Source organism: Ursus maritimus, unplaced genomic scaffold (genome assembly GCF_017311325.1).
Source record: "Ursus maritimus isolate PB19 unplaced genomic scaffold, ASM1731132v1 scaffold_17, whole genome shotgun sequence".
NCBI classification, from domain to species: Eukaryota; Metazoa; Chordata; class Mammalia; order Carnivora; family Ursidae; genus Ursus; species Ursus maritimus.
Window position 1 is genome coordinate 53,258,652 of NW_024424119.1, and position 17,026 is coordinate 53,275,677.

General features: G+C 54.7%; 1 protein-coding gene across 6 annotated transcripts in view; it reads right to left on the bottom strand.

Moving 5' to 3' along the window:
• Positions 1 to 2,000: 2,000 nt before the first annotated feature.
• Positions 2,001 to 17,026, bottom strand: part of ZER1 (zyg-11 related cell cycle regulator) — a 30,527-nt gene continuing 15,501 nt past the window's right edge. For 2 of the 6 annotated variants that reach the window (XM_040632010.1, XM_040632009.1), the window contains exons 5-16: positions 16,666 to 16,842; positions 15,722 to 15,836; positions 15,425 to 15,571; positions 14,924 to 15,097; positions 10,640 to 10,855; positions 9,872 to 9,913; positions 9,373 to 9,492; positions 8,258 to 8,373; positions 7,744 to 7,932; positions 6,677 to 7,113; positions 4,926 to 5,028; positions 2,001 to 3,677 (exon numbers count right to left, since the gene is read on the bottom strand). In XM_040632010.1, coding sequence (XP_040487944.1) covers positions 3,620 to 3,677; positions 4,926 to 5,028; positions 6,677 to 7,113; positions 7,744 to 7,932; positions 8,258 to 8,373; positions 9,373 to 9,492; positions 9,872 to 9,913; positions 10,640 to 10,855; positions 14,924 to 15,097; positions 15,425 to 15,571; positions 15,722 to 15,836; positions 16,666 to 16,842 — 1,894 coding nt within the window. In that variant the 3' untranslated portion in view covers positions 2,001 to 3,619. The remainder of the gene's footprint in view (positions 3,678 to 4,925; positions 5,029 to 6,676; positions 7,114 to 7,743; positions 7,933 to 8,257; positions 8,374 to 9,372; positions 9,493 to 9,871; positions 9,914 to 10,639; positions 10,856 to 14,923; positions 15,098 to 15,424; positions 15,572 to 15,721; positions 15,837 to 16,665; positions 16,843 to 17,026) is intronic. The other 4 variants (XM_040632013.1, XM_040632015.1, XM_040632012.1 and 1 more) reach the window with 4 other exon arrangements.

The following is a 17,026-nucleotide window of genomic DNA, read 5'->3' on the forward strand; positions in this document are numbered from 1 at the left end:
CAATTCAGTCTTGGTTACTGGAGTGGGTTCCGTAGTGTGCTGAATGGAAACACTTAAACCATCCCGAAGCTTCCATGAGTCAGGCCCTGTGCTGGTGTGAAAGGTAGACAAAGTCAGACACTAGTTGAGGTGGTAAGGACAGATTTTCATCAGTAAGATGTTATTGCAGTGTAAGTTGAATGCAGCTCTGATTTGTACAGAGCTGACTGGGTGTTTTAAAGGGAGTGGGAGGCAGTGGAGAGAGGGAACAGTGGTGGCTTGAACAGACTCAGGGAAGTGAAAAATTACAAAGGGTTGGTCAGTGCCAATGCTGAGTAGGCCAGCTGTGTGCGCTAGCTGGCAGTAGTTGAAGTTAGCTGCCTGTCCTCCCACAGACACTGGGAGACGGAGGCCTGATTCTTCCTCAGCATTGCTCTTTGAAGGAATGGCTTTCAGGTCTCCTGAGACACAAATACATTTCAAAGGGACAGAGAAAGGATTTCCAACTGTAAGGCTTTTTTAGTAAATGCTCAAAACCCCGGGGGTGGGGGGGGCGGGCTCTGGTCAGATGGTGGCTAAAATAAATAGTAAATTCTTTTGGCATCCTTGAGCCCTCTCTGGCAGGCCCTTTAAGGGGGACTGGGGTCATCCTAGGGCTGCGACCTTGAGCTGTTAGAAACTACCTTAGTGGTTAAGTGTTTTAAGGTAGGGGAGGGAGACGGACAATATCACTTGTGGTGAGAACCCGTAGTAGGGCTCTTACAGGCCCAGGTTGAGGCCTAGTTGAGAAGCGGGCTCAGGGGCCTGACTAGAGTTTGGTCAAGGAGTGAGTCTTTGTCTCTGGGCACTGGGCACGCACCCGCCTGGCATGTGTGGGGGAATGATCCCCTTTGATCGGCTCCCAGCACCTAGACTGTTCTTTGGGGAAGAGCTGTCAATTGGGTGCAGCCTCAGTAGTACCGTAGGAGCACCGAGGGCGCTCCCAGAACAAAGCCGGACTCCGGCTGCTTCTCCGTGTCCTCCTGCTCGTGCTCTTGTTCCTTCGCTCCGCTGCAGCCACGGGGGGTGCTTCGTGCTCTCCCTGTAAGTCCCCTCTAGCGGGGCCCTCTGTCTGCAGTGCTCTTTCCATGGCTCCCCCATGGTCAGGCCTGGCAGCCCTGTCTTTTCTTTCTTTCTTTCTTTCTTTCTTTCTTTCTTTCTTTCTTTCTTTCTTTCTTTCTTTCTTTCTTTTTTTTAAAGGAGGGGAGGGGCAGAGAGAGAGGTTCTTTTTCTTTTTCTTTCTTTCTTTCTTTCTTTCTTCTTTCTTTCTTTCTTTCTTTCTTTCTTTCTTTCTTTTCTCTTTTTTTAAGATTTATTTATTTATTTTAAAGGAGGGGAGGGGCAGAGAGAGAGGGAGAGAGAGAATCCCAACACGGGGCTCAGTCCCACGACCCTGAGATCATGACCTCAGGTGAAATCAAGAATCAGATGCTTAACCGACTGAGCCCCCCAAACGCCCCCTGGCAGCCTTGTATTTTGCTGGATTCAGCTCTCACGTGTCCTCTCATGAGAAGCCTCCCTGCCTGCTCGGGGACACCATGTTGTCTCTTACCTCCACACTGAAGGCGCTCTTCCCTCACTGAAGCACGGTCGCCCAGCTAACTCCTGTCCCCCCGGACGCCCCTCCACTCCCACCAGCCCACGGGAGGCGCCCTCCCTGTGCTCCCTGCCCACTGCACACTGGGTCGTAATATCACACACATCATCTCTACCATCAGAGTGGACACCCTGAGCAGGTGGCCTGTTGCCAGCTGTATCCCAGTACCTGGGCATGGGGGTGTGGAGAGAATGAGAGGAGCCAGGTACTTCAGCCCAACCCGCCACCTGTCCCCAGGCTGCAGTGGACTGGCCCTCCAGGCTGGGCACAGGAATCGACCCGAGGCACCCTCCCTGCTGCACGTCCCCTCATTTAAGGGCTAGCGCCCCAACTGGCTCCAGCCCCTCTCCTGACCCCATCCCTTCTGCAAAAAAAGACACTCCGCTTTTTCCACTTTGCACAAAAATGTATTTCTGTGACATCCCAAAGTACAGACATTTACCCAGGCCCCGGGTGGTAAAGCAATGGGATGTGAACTCTGCCCAGGGGTCTGGCTCAGGCCATGTGAGCATGGAGGGGAGGGGCAGGCGTGGCCTGTCTGCCAAGCTTGGGAAGCACAGGGCAGCCGCCCCTTCCCGGGACTGGCAGGGACAGGCTTCTGGGGAGGCCTGGTGCCTCTCCCTTGGGCTGTTCATCCAGCATGTTCTACGTTGAGGCAGAAATGCTAGAATCCAAACACAGGCCTGGGGAAGGAGGAAGGAAGAGAGGTCATCCCCTCGGGGGATGCCTGCAGAGTCGGCACTGCTCCCCCAGGCCTTGTTCTGGAGCGGCCCCTTCACTGCCGCCTGTCTCCAGAGAAGCAATTCGGAGTTACATCAAGGGAGGACCACAAGATATTTCAAGATATATTTGCAGCTCACACTTCTCTGAAACACAGCACAGAGGTTCCCAAGGTAATGCCTGGGGGCAGGGAGGAGGGGCTGAGAAGGGCCCGAGTGGGGCCACTGCAGGCTGGGCCCCGTGCTGGTCTGGAGGCAGCTACCCGTTGCTGCGGTCCGGCTGGAGCGGGGACCTCCTGCCTCACTGAGAGATGTGTGGGGTCCTCCGGGCAGCGGGGCAGGTCGGGTGGGGGGCGCAAAGGAGGCCGGCTCAGTTCTGCTGGTGGGGTGCCTGGGCACCATGGGTGCTGCGGGCAGGGGAAGGGCTGGGGAGTGAGGAGCAAGGCCCTGGCCCTGGCGGTGCTGGCTCCCAGGGCTGGGGCGGGCGCTGAATATGTGTGGCAGAAGGGGCAGTGGAATCTGCCTGAGTTCTGACCAGCCCTGGGCTGGGGCCTTCAGTAGCCTGGGACCTGGTGGGAGACCAGGAGGCAGCCTCCGTAGCAGCGTGGCCTCAGGCAGGCCTGGCCAGAGAACTGGCGGGGCCACTGGGAGCCCCGCTCCTGAGGGTCCCCTGGGGCTGGGGCGGCCTGGGCCTGGCCACTTACTTTCTTGCCCCAGATGGCCCACGGCTGGGAGCACCAAGGCATTCGGGAGACCCAGTGGGGCTAGTTTTCATCCCAAACCCCATCAGCTCCACCCAAGAGCCTAGATGGGGTTCTCAGGCTTAGGCGGGTGGGTTGGGGTGCTGGAGTGGGCTGTTGGAAGCCCGCTGCCTCGCCTAATGGGAAGCGAGGCCAGGGTCTGAGGTCACTGGGAAGGGACCGCACTCTCACAACGTTAGAGGCATTTACTCTGAGGGGGTAGGAGTGAGTGGCAGCAATGAAGGCTTGAAGTTGGGGCTTGAGGTGGCCGAGGAAGCTGCAGGGACGCAAGGAGTGTTCTTTTGTTTTTGTACAGAAATCACACACACAAAACTTCACACTTCCTAACCAAAAAAAATAATATATATATATATATAATATATATATATCTCACTAATGTTAAGGAAAAGCGTCGGTTGTGCAAAAGTCCCCATGTCCCTTCATCCAGCGGGAGGCTCCCTGGTGGGGGTCCGCCCGCTGGGCTGCTTGAGAGCTTCCTCCCGGCCTCGTGGTCCAGAGCAGTGGCAGCCGTGGGGGCGGAGCCTCTATCTGGACGTGTCCATGTTCTCCTCTTTAAAGTTACTGCAGTGCTCGATCACCTTGCTGGAGACCGTGGGAGAGAGAGGGTCAGAGGGCGGCCTTGGGTCAGGGGGGCCTGGCACCCCCCGGCAGATGAGGCCTCTGGATTTGCTAGCAAATGTCAGCAGCGATGCTGATGCGGACGGAGGAGGTGCGTTGGGGGGGGGGGCTGGCGGGGCGTCTGGCACATGCCGAGTGCCCAGGAAATGGCACCTGTGGCCACCAATACTATTGGCCCCCGTGCTCCCTTCCTTCCTCCTTGGCCCCCCCTTCCCTACCTCTCAGCCCCAGGGCCTCTCTGGTTAGGGGCTCCCCTGAATCGGCTCAGGCCTGACCTTCACAACCCTCTCTGTTCCTTTCTTGAGTCCTGCCTGCCTTCTTCCCTTTCCCCCTGCCTACCCGGGCAGCCTACTAGTGGTCCCCGAACTGCCTGCGTGTCAGATTCGCCCAGAGATCCTGATCCCGAGGCGATCCGGGTGGGGCCAGGGCAGCCGTGCCAGCACGAGGGGCCCTGACACCCTCCAGCGGCCAGGCCCAGAGCCCCGGTCTTGTGCCCCCTCCAGACAGACCCTTGAGAACCGCTGCCCCGCTGCAGTCAGGTGTCACGTGGGACCTCAGGTGGCCTTCCTGTTCCACACTAAGCCTTTGGGTGGGTCAGGGGCAGGGGGCGGTGTTCACTGCAGCCTCCGTGTGCTAAAGGGGTGCCTACTGCCTCTTAGGAAGTAAGGGGTGCCCAGTAAGGGGGGACGGGAGGGGATGGGCGGGGTGACTTCTGACCTCCCTCTGGGTGTCACTCACACCGGCTTCAGACAGGCCGGCCAGCTCGGGCACACATCTCAGGTCTTAGAGAGACGCTCAAAGGGACTGGGGTAGATGTTCCAAGGGATTGGCAGCTCTGCCATGTGCGCGACCTTCACACCTTGACGTGTGCAAACCCATCTGCACTTGCCTGCCAGTTCTCTAGAATGTACTTTACCACACGCTGTCCTCTTTCATTGGAAGGTCTTTGGCCAAAAATGGTGAATTCTGACCTGACTTGGTAAGGGCCAGGGAGGAGAGGATGGAATTCGTTGGGAGTAAGGGGAAAGGAAGCTTACAGAGGAGGGCAGTGATGCTCCGTGAGAGCTGGGGCCCCCTGGACAGCAGTACGCTGTCTGCCTCCACACTCCACTCCGACTTGCCCCTGCGAATCTCAGGGGGCCCCCACGGTGTCCCCAGCTCCCCCCCCCCCCACCACAGAGGCTGCAAGCAGAAACACCGCCCGTCTCTTACCGGGCCATTTCCTTCGTCTCCTGCCGAGCGGTTGCCATCTTGATCATGTCCCTCAGCAGGGGCAGTCCCCCCTCTTTGATCAGCAGGGGGCAGTACTTGTCGGCTGCCGGGAGGGGCAGACAGCAGGTGATCAGGTCGGTCTTCCAGCAGCCTGTGGCCCAGAACCCACCCTTGCCGCGAGGGCTGCCCTCCCCTGGCGTGGGGGGAGTGGAGACGTGGGCCTGGGTGAGGACGCTGCTGTGCCCGGAGCCGCCTGTTTGCCCAGCCCCATGGGCCTCAGTTCCTGGGTCCACTGGGGGAGCAAGGGCTGAGTCCTTGGGAAAGGCTACTTTGGGACGCAGCCACATGTCTTTCCACAGCTCACCCCGTGGGAAATAACTCCCAAACCAGTGGCTTCTATTCTCTGAGAAGTTTTTGTAAAGATAGAGATTCCTAAGCCCTGCACTTGGGTATTCTGAGTCAACAGACCCAGGAACGTGAACTTATCTGTATATTTAACAGTGTACTACCAGCTGATTTTGGTGTCCAGCCAGGCTGGAACCAGCATTCCTTCCTATTATTGGGTGGCTCACGGTTCACGCCAATGAAGAATATTCTAGTGCTCAGGATCAGGGCATTATGCTCCCTGGAGAACACGAGCATTTCAGTGGACCCTCCCCACCCCTCCACCCCTGCAGCCCTGTGCAGTCAAGAGTTACTTCTATGCTCTCCATTTCACAGATGAAAGAACTGAGGTTTAGAGGGATGAAGGAATTCATCCAAAGTCACTCTGGAAGCTTGTCTGAGGGAGTCCCAGCTCAGGGCTCTTCCCTCTGGACTACACTGCCTCTCGGAGGTCAGGGGCTACTTTTTAGTAATGAAAAAGGCTGATGCTTACTGCAGAGTTGGCACGGGCCAAGCACTGTTCCGAGCACTTTATATCCCTTACTTCACAGCGATCCTATTTTTATCCCATTTTAAAGATGAGGAAATTGAGGCCCAGAGAGGTTGAGAAACCTGCTCAAAGAAACACAGCCACAGCAAGTGGGAGAGCCAGGGTTCAAAGCCAGATGTCTGCCCCCAGAGCCCACACTCTGATCCACTCTGCCAGTTAGAGGGACTGAGCAGGATACGGGCACCGGGCTGGGCACTTTGTGCTAGTTCTCTTTTCACATCAATCTTATGAGGTAGGCACGATCGCTGTCCCCATTCTACAGAGGAGGAAACCGAGGCCCAGTGAGGTTAAATAACCTGCATGAGGTCACATAACCAGGAAGAAAGAGAACGAGGCTCAATCCTGGCCTGTCATCAAGGTCTCCTAGTGCTATAGCTTCTTTCTCCTCCCCCCCAAAGCCACCCAGCAGAGGACGGTTCAGGCTCTTCTATGGGAGGATGGGGCGCTTTCAGAGGAATAAAGTTAGAATTGTTTTAAAGTTCTCTCATGTTCCCTTGGAACTCTGTTTCCTCAGGGCTTAGTTCTTTGTTTGGGTTGGTCTTACTCTGTCTTGCAGGGGCGTGGAGAAGCAGGAGGCATTAAGAAAGCTATCTGGGAACTCTGGATGGGCCGTTGGACCTGCCAGACTAGCTTCTGGCGATGAGGGGATGCCAGGCGTCCCACAGATGCTGGAAAGTGGAGGCCGTGCTCTCAGGTACAGACACTGACGCCAGCTCTCTTAGTACTCCGCGCCTGGGTTATAAGCTCGCAGGGGGCAAGTGTGCTTGCAGCCCCGTGAGCAGCCCTGTGTCTGAACAAAGGTCAAGTGGGTACTCACGGTAGACAGAGACTAGGTTGTACAGGGCCCAGGTGGCCCAGTGCTGGCTGACCGGGGAGATGCCCTGGGGAAGGAGGCGAAGAATTGGCTCAAATGACCTGTAGAAAGAGAGATCAGGGTCACTTCTGATGCCGGGGGTTGGGGGAGTGCATCTTCCCCTGCTGGAGGGCTCGCCCCCCACGAGCAGGCTAGTAGGACCCTGCGGAGGCGGGGCATCGGGCCCTTCCGGCTCCGCGAAAGGAGCTCGCTGTGAGAGAGGTCCAGCGCAGGGGTGCGGAAGGGAGGCAGGAGCGACACAGATCAGGTGGTGCAGAAACGGTGCTCGCGGGCAAGGAGGAGCAAGCTGGTTTTGGGGAGGCAGGGAGAAGTACCTTGAGAAATGGAAATGAGACTTATGATGGCCTTCTGCGGGCCCCCTGGAGTCATGGTCCCAGAGCCTGAAAAATGCAAACCCCCGGGGCCGGGGATTCCACCTCACGTCTCCCTGGGAACGGCAGTCCCCGGAGCACCGGCAGAGCCACAAGCGTGGTGAGCCCGCTCCTCCCAATATGGGTTTTCGCCGTCAGCGTCGATCCGTACAAGATGGCCCATCGGCACCCCGAAGGCCACTGAGTCACAACATGAGGAGGGAGACCCCTAGCTGTGGCTGCAAACCCAGCCACGAGCTAGGAAGACTTGACCCCAGCTGCACTGCAAGGAATGAAATCAGAGCCGAGGGAACCTGCTGGAAGGGGAGGCCCCAGACCAGGAGCAGAGGTTCTTTCGGGGAGCGAGCTCACGAATGGCTTCTGTTTTGTTCCCTAGTGCGTGTCGGTATTTTCCTCTTCTTTTTTCCCACAAATAAACACGTCTCAGATGTTTGTCAACAGCAAGTTTTGGGTACACACAGGTGCTGGTGTGCACGAAACATGCGCCCAGCTTTATGGGTGACCTGTGTGCTGTGCGGGGGCTGTCCCTCGGCCAGAGCCAACAGGGCACGAGAAGAAGGGCCTTGCTGGGAACGAGCATCCTGCCTCCCCACGGACCCCACTCGCACACTGTTCCCTCCTCCCCTCCCCGCTCCGCACCTGTAATTGATGTTTCTCCGAGAGTTGATGTCCCAGCTCTGGATGGCTGCCCACATGCGCTCCTCCACCTCCTCCCGCGGGGGTTCGCAGATGCCCCACGCCTCAGGCCCATCGAACATGATGTGGGAGAGGACGCCGCAGGCGTTGTACGAAACCTCGATCCCGTCGGCCTTGCTCTCCAGCAGGTTGCTGCCAAGCAGGAGAGAGAAAAATCCCTCCAATTCCCTCTTCAGACACCAGCTGCTGGGCCCCAGCTTACAAACTGGATGCCAGAGGTGTTGCTGATTTATCACCTATTATCCATATCCCGGTGACTATTCTAAAGATCCGAGGTCGCTGAAGACACAGCTACAAGAGGACCATTTAGGGAGACTTGAGAGAAACCACTTTATAGATGGAAAGTGACATTTCTAACAGAAACCTAGGCAGACAGCGGTTGCTGCAACTGAACACAGACTACAGCCCTGAGCATCCTGGCAGCCAAGGCAAAAAGGGAAAGGAGAGAAATACCAACCTGAAGACACTGATAAACTGGGAAGTCATTAGCTGGGGCCGCAGCTCCTTCACCTCGGCCACGTTTCCCAAGAGTCCTAGCATGTTCCGATGCAGTTCCTGCTTCTCTGGGAATTCCTGGCAAAATGAGAGCCAGCGGGGCCACATCGATTAATACTTAATTAGCATCTGGTGCGGTTTTGTTGTGAAGTGTCTGGTACCATTAACCGAGAAACTTTATGGGCGTCTGGCCATTCCAGCCAGACCAAGACGGGGAACAATACGCTGCTGTCCTCGCATCTCTCGTATCCTACTGCACGAATACAGTGCTGGGTATGTACCGTATGGGATTCAAATAGTGGGGGCTCCCTGCTACAAAATCAAAGGCTGAGTGGAGATCTGACCTAAAAAACTCCAAAGAGGACAAACAGGGTTCTATTTGCCAAAAGCTCAAAATTTTGTTGAAGGGAAACCTCGTAGAAACTAGAACAAGAAAATAAAGGATGAGGTGTATTTATTTTTTATAATTGCTACTATTTATTTTTTTATTTTTATTTATTTTTTAAAAAAGATTTTATTTATTTATTTGACAGAGAGACACAGCCAGCGAGATAGGGAACACAAGCAGGGGGAGTGGGAGAGGAAGAAGCAGGCTCCCAGCAGAGGAGCCCAATGCAGGGCTCGATCCCAGAACGCCGGGATCACGCCCTGAGCCGAAGGCAGATGCTTAACGACTGAGCCACCCAGGTGCCCCAATTTTTTTAAAGGAAGCTCTATGCCCAATGTGGGGCTTGAACTCATGACCTTGAGATGAAGAGTCACATGCTCTACGAACTGAGCCAGCCAGGCGCCCCAAGGATGACTTTTAAAAGACCCTCCTACTGGACAGAATTCCATCCAGCTGATGTCCCAGCAAACCCCAGCCAGACTGTGGGCAGCCTGGGAAATCACTGTGGACAAGGACGAGACTGGGTTTTCCGTTGGAGGGAGGGCTCTAAGAGGGGTGGGCCTGTAAGTCGGCCCCCACTGCCCACGGGGAGAGAGGTTGCTGACGGATCTGGGTGGTGGGATGCCCGGGGACAGGAGGGTGGCCATGTGGGTGGTCAAGGAGGCCGCTGCGCTGACCGCGGGCAGTACCTTCAGGCAATCCAGGAAGAGCTTCATGCCATTGAAATTGAGGAACATCTCGCAGTTGTCGGGCGTCTCGTCCGTGATGTTCCACAGGGCACTCCAGGAGAACTCCATCACCTGGTCACACTGAAGGGAGAGGCGGGCTCAGCACAGCTCACCCGGAGGGCCCCGCAGGCTCTGGCACCCGTGAGGGCGTCCCCTAACAAAACATGGGTATCCTGGGGCGCCTGGGTGGCACAGCGGTTAAGCGTCTGCCTTCGGCTCAGGGCGTGATCCCGGCGTTATGGGATCGAGCCCCACATCAGGCTCCTCCGTTATGAGCCTGCTTCTTCCTCTCCCACTCCCCCTGCTTGTGTTCCCTCTCTCGCTGGCTGTCTCTATCTCTGTCGAATAAATAAATAAAATCTTTAAAAAAAAAAAACAAAACACATGGGTATCCTCCAGGGGCAAACCATCCCGTCGGGCTAGGGGAGGGGCGGAGTGGCTTCATGAAGGCTCGACTTACTATCTTGTCCAGCAGCTTCTTCTGAATCAGCTTCAGCATGGTCTGTGGGCAGAGAAGAGAACTTGCGGGGGGCCAGGGCTCAAGAGCTATGTGTCCCCCAAGACCCAAGATGGAGAGAGGAGAGTCGGCACGTCTACTCCTGGCTGATGCATCCTGACAAGATCAAACGTGCCCCTCTGGTCTGGGCGGCTGCAACCCACAGCCTTGGTCCCTAGCATCGGGAGGCCTGGGTGCTCGTCCCGGCTCCACCCTGGCTCCCTGTGTAGCTTTGGGCCTGGCCCTCTGCTCTGAGGGCTCCGGCCTATGCGGCGCCAAAGTAAGAGGAGACCAGACACTCCTTCCTCATCCTTTCCTTCCATTCTTCGGCAAATACTTACCTCCCCACTGTGTGCCAGGCCCCACGCTAAAAAGTGCTGGGGCTGTCATGACGGAAGAAGGAACAAGCATACACTGTCCTTCCTCGCAGAACTCACAACCCAGTGGGGAGGCAGACGTTAAACAGTCCCTGAGATACCCCAGTGAGAAGGACCTAACGGGACCTGGTCTGAGGAGCCAGGAGTGGCCTGGGCGGTGGGAGCAAATGGGCAGATGGAGCAGCTGGGAGAGGATGCCAGAGTGTTCCAGGCAGAGCAAATCTCCGGGACATAAGCTACATTCACGGTGAGGAAATTCTTCCTTCGGTCTAGCCTCAATCCTTCCTGCAGCAGAGGGGCTCTGGAGATGGCAGGCAGGGAGGGAGGGGAGGCGGCGCCGCCCGAGGGCACGCACCACAACAAAGCCCATCTTGCCCACGGCCTCCTTGTGGTCGTTGTCCACTTGGCAGACCAGGGCGTTGCACAGGTGCACGGCGATGCGCTGGATCGACTCGTCCTGCCGCGTGGGGTTGAGGATGCTGAGCAGGAGCTCGTTGACCCGGCGGTACTGGAATTCCAGCTCCTCGGGGATGCTGAAGTTACAGAGGGTCAGACAGCAGTTCCGCTGGACCTGGGCCGGGCCGGGAGACAGGGAAGCACGGTCAGGGTCGGACTCAGGAGCTGGACTCCAGGGGCGCTCTGGAGGCGTGAGATCAGCCAGAGCCGTGATGGTCCGGGAAGGCTTTCTGGAAGAGGAGACTCCAAGCCTTTTTTTGTTAACATTTTAAAAAAATGGTGAAATATAATCTTCATACAGAAGAGGGCATAAAACACAAATGTATAGTTTTACGAGCATTTATGAAGCGAACAAGCTTTTCGGCAACCATGCAACCGCCTCCTGGGTCAGGAAATAGAACACTGCCGGCACCCAGAAATCCCCGTGGGTCCCTTCCTGGTCATCAGCCCCTCTCCCCACTAGAGAGAACTACCGTCCCTGCTAGTCTGCACGAAACACTCTCTAGCATCTTGCTTATCGTTGTCTACCATAGGTTTGCAAGTTCAAGGATCTCGTTAAAGCAGCTGAAAAGCATTCACTTGCCCACTGCGTTACGGTCCTTGAATTCACTCGCCCATCCCACTGTTGGCGGACATCTGAGGAGGCTTCAGCGCTTGGCAACCTCACACGATGTCTCGCGCATGCATCCTGGCGTCCATGCGCACGGGCTTCTGGGTCACACGCGGCGGGCACGTCTTCAACTTGACCCGGTGACACCAGACTGTTTGCCAAAGTGGCTGTACCGTTTACGGTCCCACTGGCAGCGTAGGCGGCCTCACGCTGCTCGACGTCTTTGATTTCTTTGTGCGTTGTCTATGGGCTTTTTTTTTTTTTTTAAGTATTCTTAGAGCGTGTGTCTGTAATTTAATACCCTTCCATCCTTTCTCGTTAGATTTTGGGAGATCATCGTGCTTCATCAATTATGTAATGTAGAGGGTAGCACCCTTAGTTAACTTTTTTCCCCCAATTACCCATAATTTTTTTAATTTGAGAAAAAAATTATTTTAAATTACAAGAGCCAATACTTACTGTAAAAAGTTCAAATAGTATTTGAGCGAAAAGTTAAAAAGTCTCTCACTTTATTCCGCAGAAGTAATCACTGTTAAAAGTTTGGTGCATGTCCTTCTAGATTTTTCTATCACGCAAATACAAATATATATTTGGGGGAGAGGCGAGGCAAAAAAAGATATTATAAATACTGGCCCAAAACTTTGCATATCAACATGCAGTGGACATCTTTCCACATTAGGGACATACCATAATATCCCATTGTGTGGGTATGTTACTTTTCCAGGTCCCTAATACTAAAACGTTCTGGTTTCTTCTCATTTATCTTTAATTAAAAAGGGCAGATGTAGGTATATCTTTTTCCTCTAAAAAAAACATTTGAATTGTGGAATACAGAGGTCCAAAGATCAATGCATTTACAGTTTTGGCAAATTCTGGCAGTTGGCCTCCACAAAGGTGATACAACTCATACTTCACCCATGATAAGTATACAAAAGTACTCTCCCCTGACCTCTGTCAACGCTGGGCATCATCGGTCTCTTGAGATAAAACGTGATATCTCGTTATTTTAATTTCCATTTCTCTGATAGAGTTTATTAATTTGTTTGGGAGTCTTCAACTAGCATTTTTGTCAAAAAAAAAAAAAAAAAAAGACACCCCTTTTACCGGATGATAAAATCAATCTCAAGGTAGAAAACAGTTGCTCTAAAGTCTGGAGTTGGGAGGCAGTGGGAAAGCAGGCCTTCTCATCCCTGCAGAGACTGTATCTCTACCGTAGCCTTTCTGGAGGATAATTCGAGAATACATCCCAAGTGCTTTAAAAATACACCTACACATTCAATGCCCCGGCAATGCCACTTTTAGTCACGCATTATAAGGATAATCAATTGAGTAGAGTCAGCAAAGCCTTATTTGAAATAGCAAACAAGAAAAAAGTCACCTATGTGTTCACCATGGGGGCTGACTCAGTGACTGCGGCCTGCGCCTGTGGGGCAGCCTGGGCTACTCTGTGGGGACAGGGCTTGGCCACTGCCTCCCAGCTCGGGCGCACGGTCGGCTCCAGAGTGGCCTTCCCTGGATGAGGACGCTGAACACTGTGCTGACACCAGCAGCTATAAAACGACGGTGAAGCCCAGCTGCGAGGGGGAGGACAGCTGGACTGGGAACAACTTTCACTCTGTAGTTAACACATTTTCTTTCTTTTTTCAAAGATTTTATTTATTTATTTGACGGATGGAGAAACGGCACAAGCAGGGGGAGCAGCAGGCAGAGGGAGAAGCAGGCTCCCCACTGAGCAGGGAACCTGATGGGGGACTCGATCCCAGGACCCTGGGATCACAACCTGAGCCAAAGGCAGATGCTTAACTGACTGAGCCACCCAAACGCCTGAACACATTTTCATATTATGGTTGACCCTTGAACAACCTGAGGGTTAGGGGTGCCGACCTCCTCCCCACCTGCTGCCGTGCAGCTGAAAATCCACGTATAATTTCTGACTCCCCCAGAACTTCACCACTAACAGCCTACTGTTGACTGGAAGGGACCCTTACTGATAACATCGATAGGCAATCGACACACTTTGCTCATTATATGTGTTACATATTGTAGTCTTACGATAAAGTAAGCTGGAGCAAAGAAAATGTAAGGGAACCAGGGAGAAGAGAAAATACAGTGACAGTGCACACTGTATTTGTCAAATAAAATCTGCATCTAGTCGTGCCTGGGTGGCTCAGTCGGTTAAGTGTCTGACCCTTGATTTGGCTCAGGTTGTGAGATCAAGGTTGATTTAGTCTCAGGGTTGTGAGATCAAGGCCCACATCAGGCTCCGTGCCCAGCACGGAGCCTGCCTAAGATTCTCTCACTCTCCCCCTCTCCCCCTCCCCCTGCTCCTACTTGATCTCACTCTCTCTCAAATAAACCAATCACTCTGTTTTTTAAAAAAGGGGTGCCTGAGTGGCTCAGTCAGTTGAGCATCTGACTCTTGATTTCAGCTCAGGTCATGATCTCAGAGTCGTGGGACCGAGCCCTCCACTGGGCTCTGTGCTCAGCATGGAGTCTGCTTGTCCCTCTTCCTCTGCCCCTCCCCCCACCCTTTCTCTCTCTCTTTCTCTCAAATAAATAAATAAAATCTTAAAAAAAAAAAAAAAAGCTGCATTTAAGTGGACCAGCACAGTTGAAACCCATGTGGTTTAAGGGTCAATGGTGCTTGAATTTGTTTTCTAGGCATTAGATGTCTTACTTTTGTAATCAGAAAAGAAACATTATTTTAAAAGTTCTGTTGTAGGGGCGCCTGGGTGGCACAGCGGTTAAGCGTCTGCCTTCGGCTCAGGGCGTGATCCCGGCATTATGGGATCGAGCCCCACATCAGGCTCCTTCGCTATGAGCCTGCTGCTTCCTCTCCCACTCCCCCTGCTTGTGTTCCCTCTCTCGCTGGCTGTCTCTATCTCTGTCGAATAAATAAATAAAATCTTAAAAAAAAAAAAAAAGTTCTGTTGTAAAAACGTTTGTTGATCTGGAAGATGTTCACGTTCATAAGACGCTGCTGAGATAAAAATCCACGTTACGCAAAGAGTAAGTAAGTGCAGGATGACCCCATCTACTAAATAAACATGCACAGGTGAAATCCAGAAGGACAGGTATCCACCATCAACAGCGGCTTATCTCTGAGTGGTAGGATTACGGGTGGTTTCTTTTTAACTTTATATCCGTAATTATAATTTTTCTAAGGTCAAAATTTTACTTTCATAATAAAAGCAGCTATTGGAAAACAATCTCCCTGCCCCCCGACCAGCAGAGCGTTCCTGGGCAGAAGGGCTGAGGAGTCAGCATGAGCAGAGGCCCAGAGGCAGGAGAACAGGGTCCCTGGGTGGGGAGGGTGGCATGGGGGATGGGCTGGTCAGGTGGAGCCGGGCTACAGGGTCCTGAATACCAGGTCCCAGAGTCTGGGAGGGATGCTGTGGGTAAGACGGGCGGCAGCAGGGGGGGCGGGGGGCGTGCAGTACAGAGCCAGGCGGAAAAGGGTGCGAATAAGCACGGCCCCCTGAGGGGCCAGGTGGGCGAGGCTGGGACACAGGATGCACAGGGAGAGGAGGGGCTGGGCCTGAGCATGCAGGGCCGTCGCGGGCAGGGGCTCACCGTCACCTCCTGGTAGGACTCCATGCCATTCAGCACCACCTGGATGACCTGTCGGCGCAGCCGGACGCTCTGCTCCGCGCGGTACTCGGAGTTGGTCAGGTAGAAGAGCGCGGCGCTGCCCGTCACTTGAATGTTCTTGTCATACTTGTGGCACTTGAGGGCCGTGATGACCAGCTGTAGGAAGACAGCGTAGGCCTGGGTTGGCAAGTCCTGTTCAAGTCGTGCAAGACCAGGCCTAGGGCTCTGCCAGGGGGGCTTGGACGGGTCCTCTGGGGTCCGGCTTACCCCAAGCCTGTTCTCTGAGAGCGGAAGCGAGGGCGGGGGGCAGACACTGGACAGCACCAGGGGTCTGGGATAAGGCCAGCGCTGGGACAAGTCAGGCCTGGGGTTCGGGGGTAGGACCGCTAGTGTCCTGGGGATGAGGAGGGACGGGGGCTCGGGGGACATGCTTCAACCGAGTCCAGCACCTGCCGGCTGGGGACCCCCGGGGTTGAGGCCGACCTTCAAGGCCCGAAGAAGCTGGTTGCAGCGCTCGATGCGTGCGATGTCAAAAAGCAGGTTGATGGCCCGTGAGGTAATCTCAGGCCTGTGCTCCGTGTAGGCCTCTATGGCATTCAGCACCTGCTCCTCATTTTTGTCACCACTGACCTGGGAATGGAACAGACTCAGAACCACCCAGAAGTCCCCAGATCCCAGCTCCATCTCTAGCCCCAGGGCAGACACCTTGGGGCCCCCAGCCCGCCCCCTTCCCCGTCCCCGGGCTCCCTATTCGCCCCCCTCCCTGACTCCCTCTCTCACTTTGTAGGCGGGAATGTGTGTGAGGCGGCACAGGGAGGTCTCGAAGAGCCCAAGGAACTGCAGTGGCCTCTTCAGGGCCCGGAAAGGCATGATGCTGCTCTTGGAAGGCTCAATGCTGGGGGAACAGGGTGTCGGGGTCAGTGGCCTATGGACTGGGGCTGCCCTGGGTTCAGGAGGGCTTCTCCCTGGGGGTGGCTAGGCATTTCCTCAGGGCCCTCTACTAGGCCTTCCTGCCTCATCTTTTGGGACATAGACCCCCCCCACCTCTTGATGGAAAGGTGGCAAGGTCACACTGTACAACATGTGGGATGGGAGATACTGTTGTAACCATCTTTGGAAAATACTATGTGCCCTTCTAGTGAGAACTTGTCACGTTTATGTAAAGTCCTACCAACAATCACGAAGGGACATGCCCATCAACCCAACCCCGTGAACGTATGGCTGGGGATAGGGCTTATAGCCAGTTATAGCTGGATGGGTTTGAATCAGATCTCTCAACCAGCCAAGCCAGGAAGCATCCTGCCTGCTGTGATACCTAATGCATGGCGGACACTGCTGGCCCATCCTACCACCACCACCACCCGTCTCTAGCCAGGCTGAGTGTCCTAATTTCCCGGTCACTCCTCAAGCTTGCACCTTCCAGCCTTTGCATATGCTGTTCCTTCTGCTAGAACACCTTTCCTCTGGCAAACTCAGAAGGAGCTTTCAGGATAGCTTGGATGCCATTCCTCCTTCCTCCTTCCTGATCCTCAGGGCAACCCCACAGCCCTCTGCCTCCCCTGCCACAGTCCTAATAATGACTCCTCTGTCCCCACTAGCTCGTACGGACTCAAGAGGGCAGGGCCTGGTTCGTTTCTTTATCTCTAGCACCCAGGACAGGACTTGGCTCGGCAAATGCTTGTTGAATGACACCCTGCTGGCAACCATGGCAGGTGGGTCCCCACCTAGTCTGCCCTGCCTCCTCGTCCATCTTGGAGATGCTGCAGTTCTCCAGGATCATGTGGCCAGAGATGTCCAGGGACATCAGGTTCCCCAGCTTTTGCACAAAGAGGCTCAGCACCTTGCGAGTCAGCTTGAACTTGTAGTAGCTGGAGAGACGGTCTCGGGAGATGTCCAGGTGTCTGGAGATTGGAGTGGGGGCCACAGGTCAGGAGCTGGACACGGGTTGGGGCTGCCTCAGAGACCCCTGCTCCTTCAGTCCATGGCAGGGGAGGGGCCCATCCCTGCCACAACTGCTCCAGGGCATTCTGGGGAAGAGCCTGCTGGCACCCCAAGGCCCTGAACAGCCCGGATGCAGCCAAAACA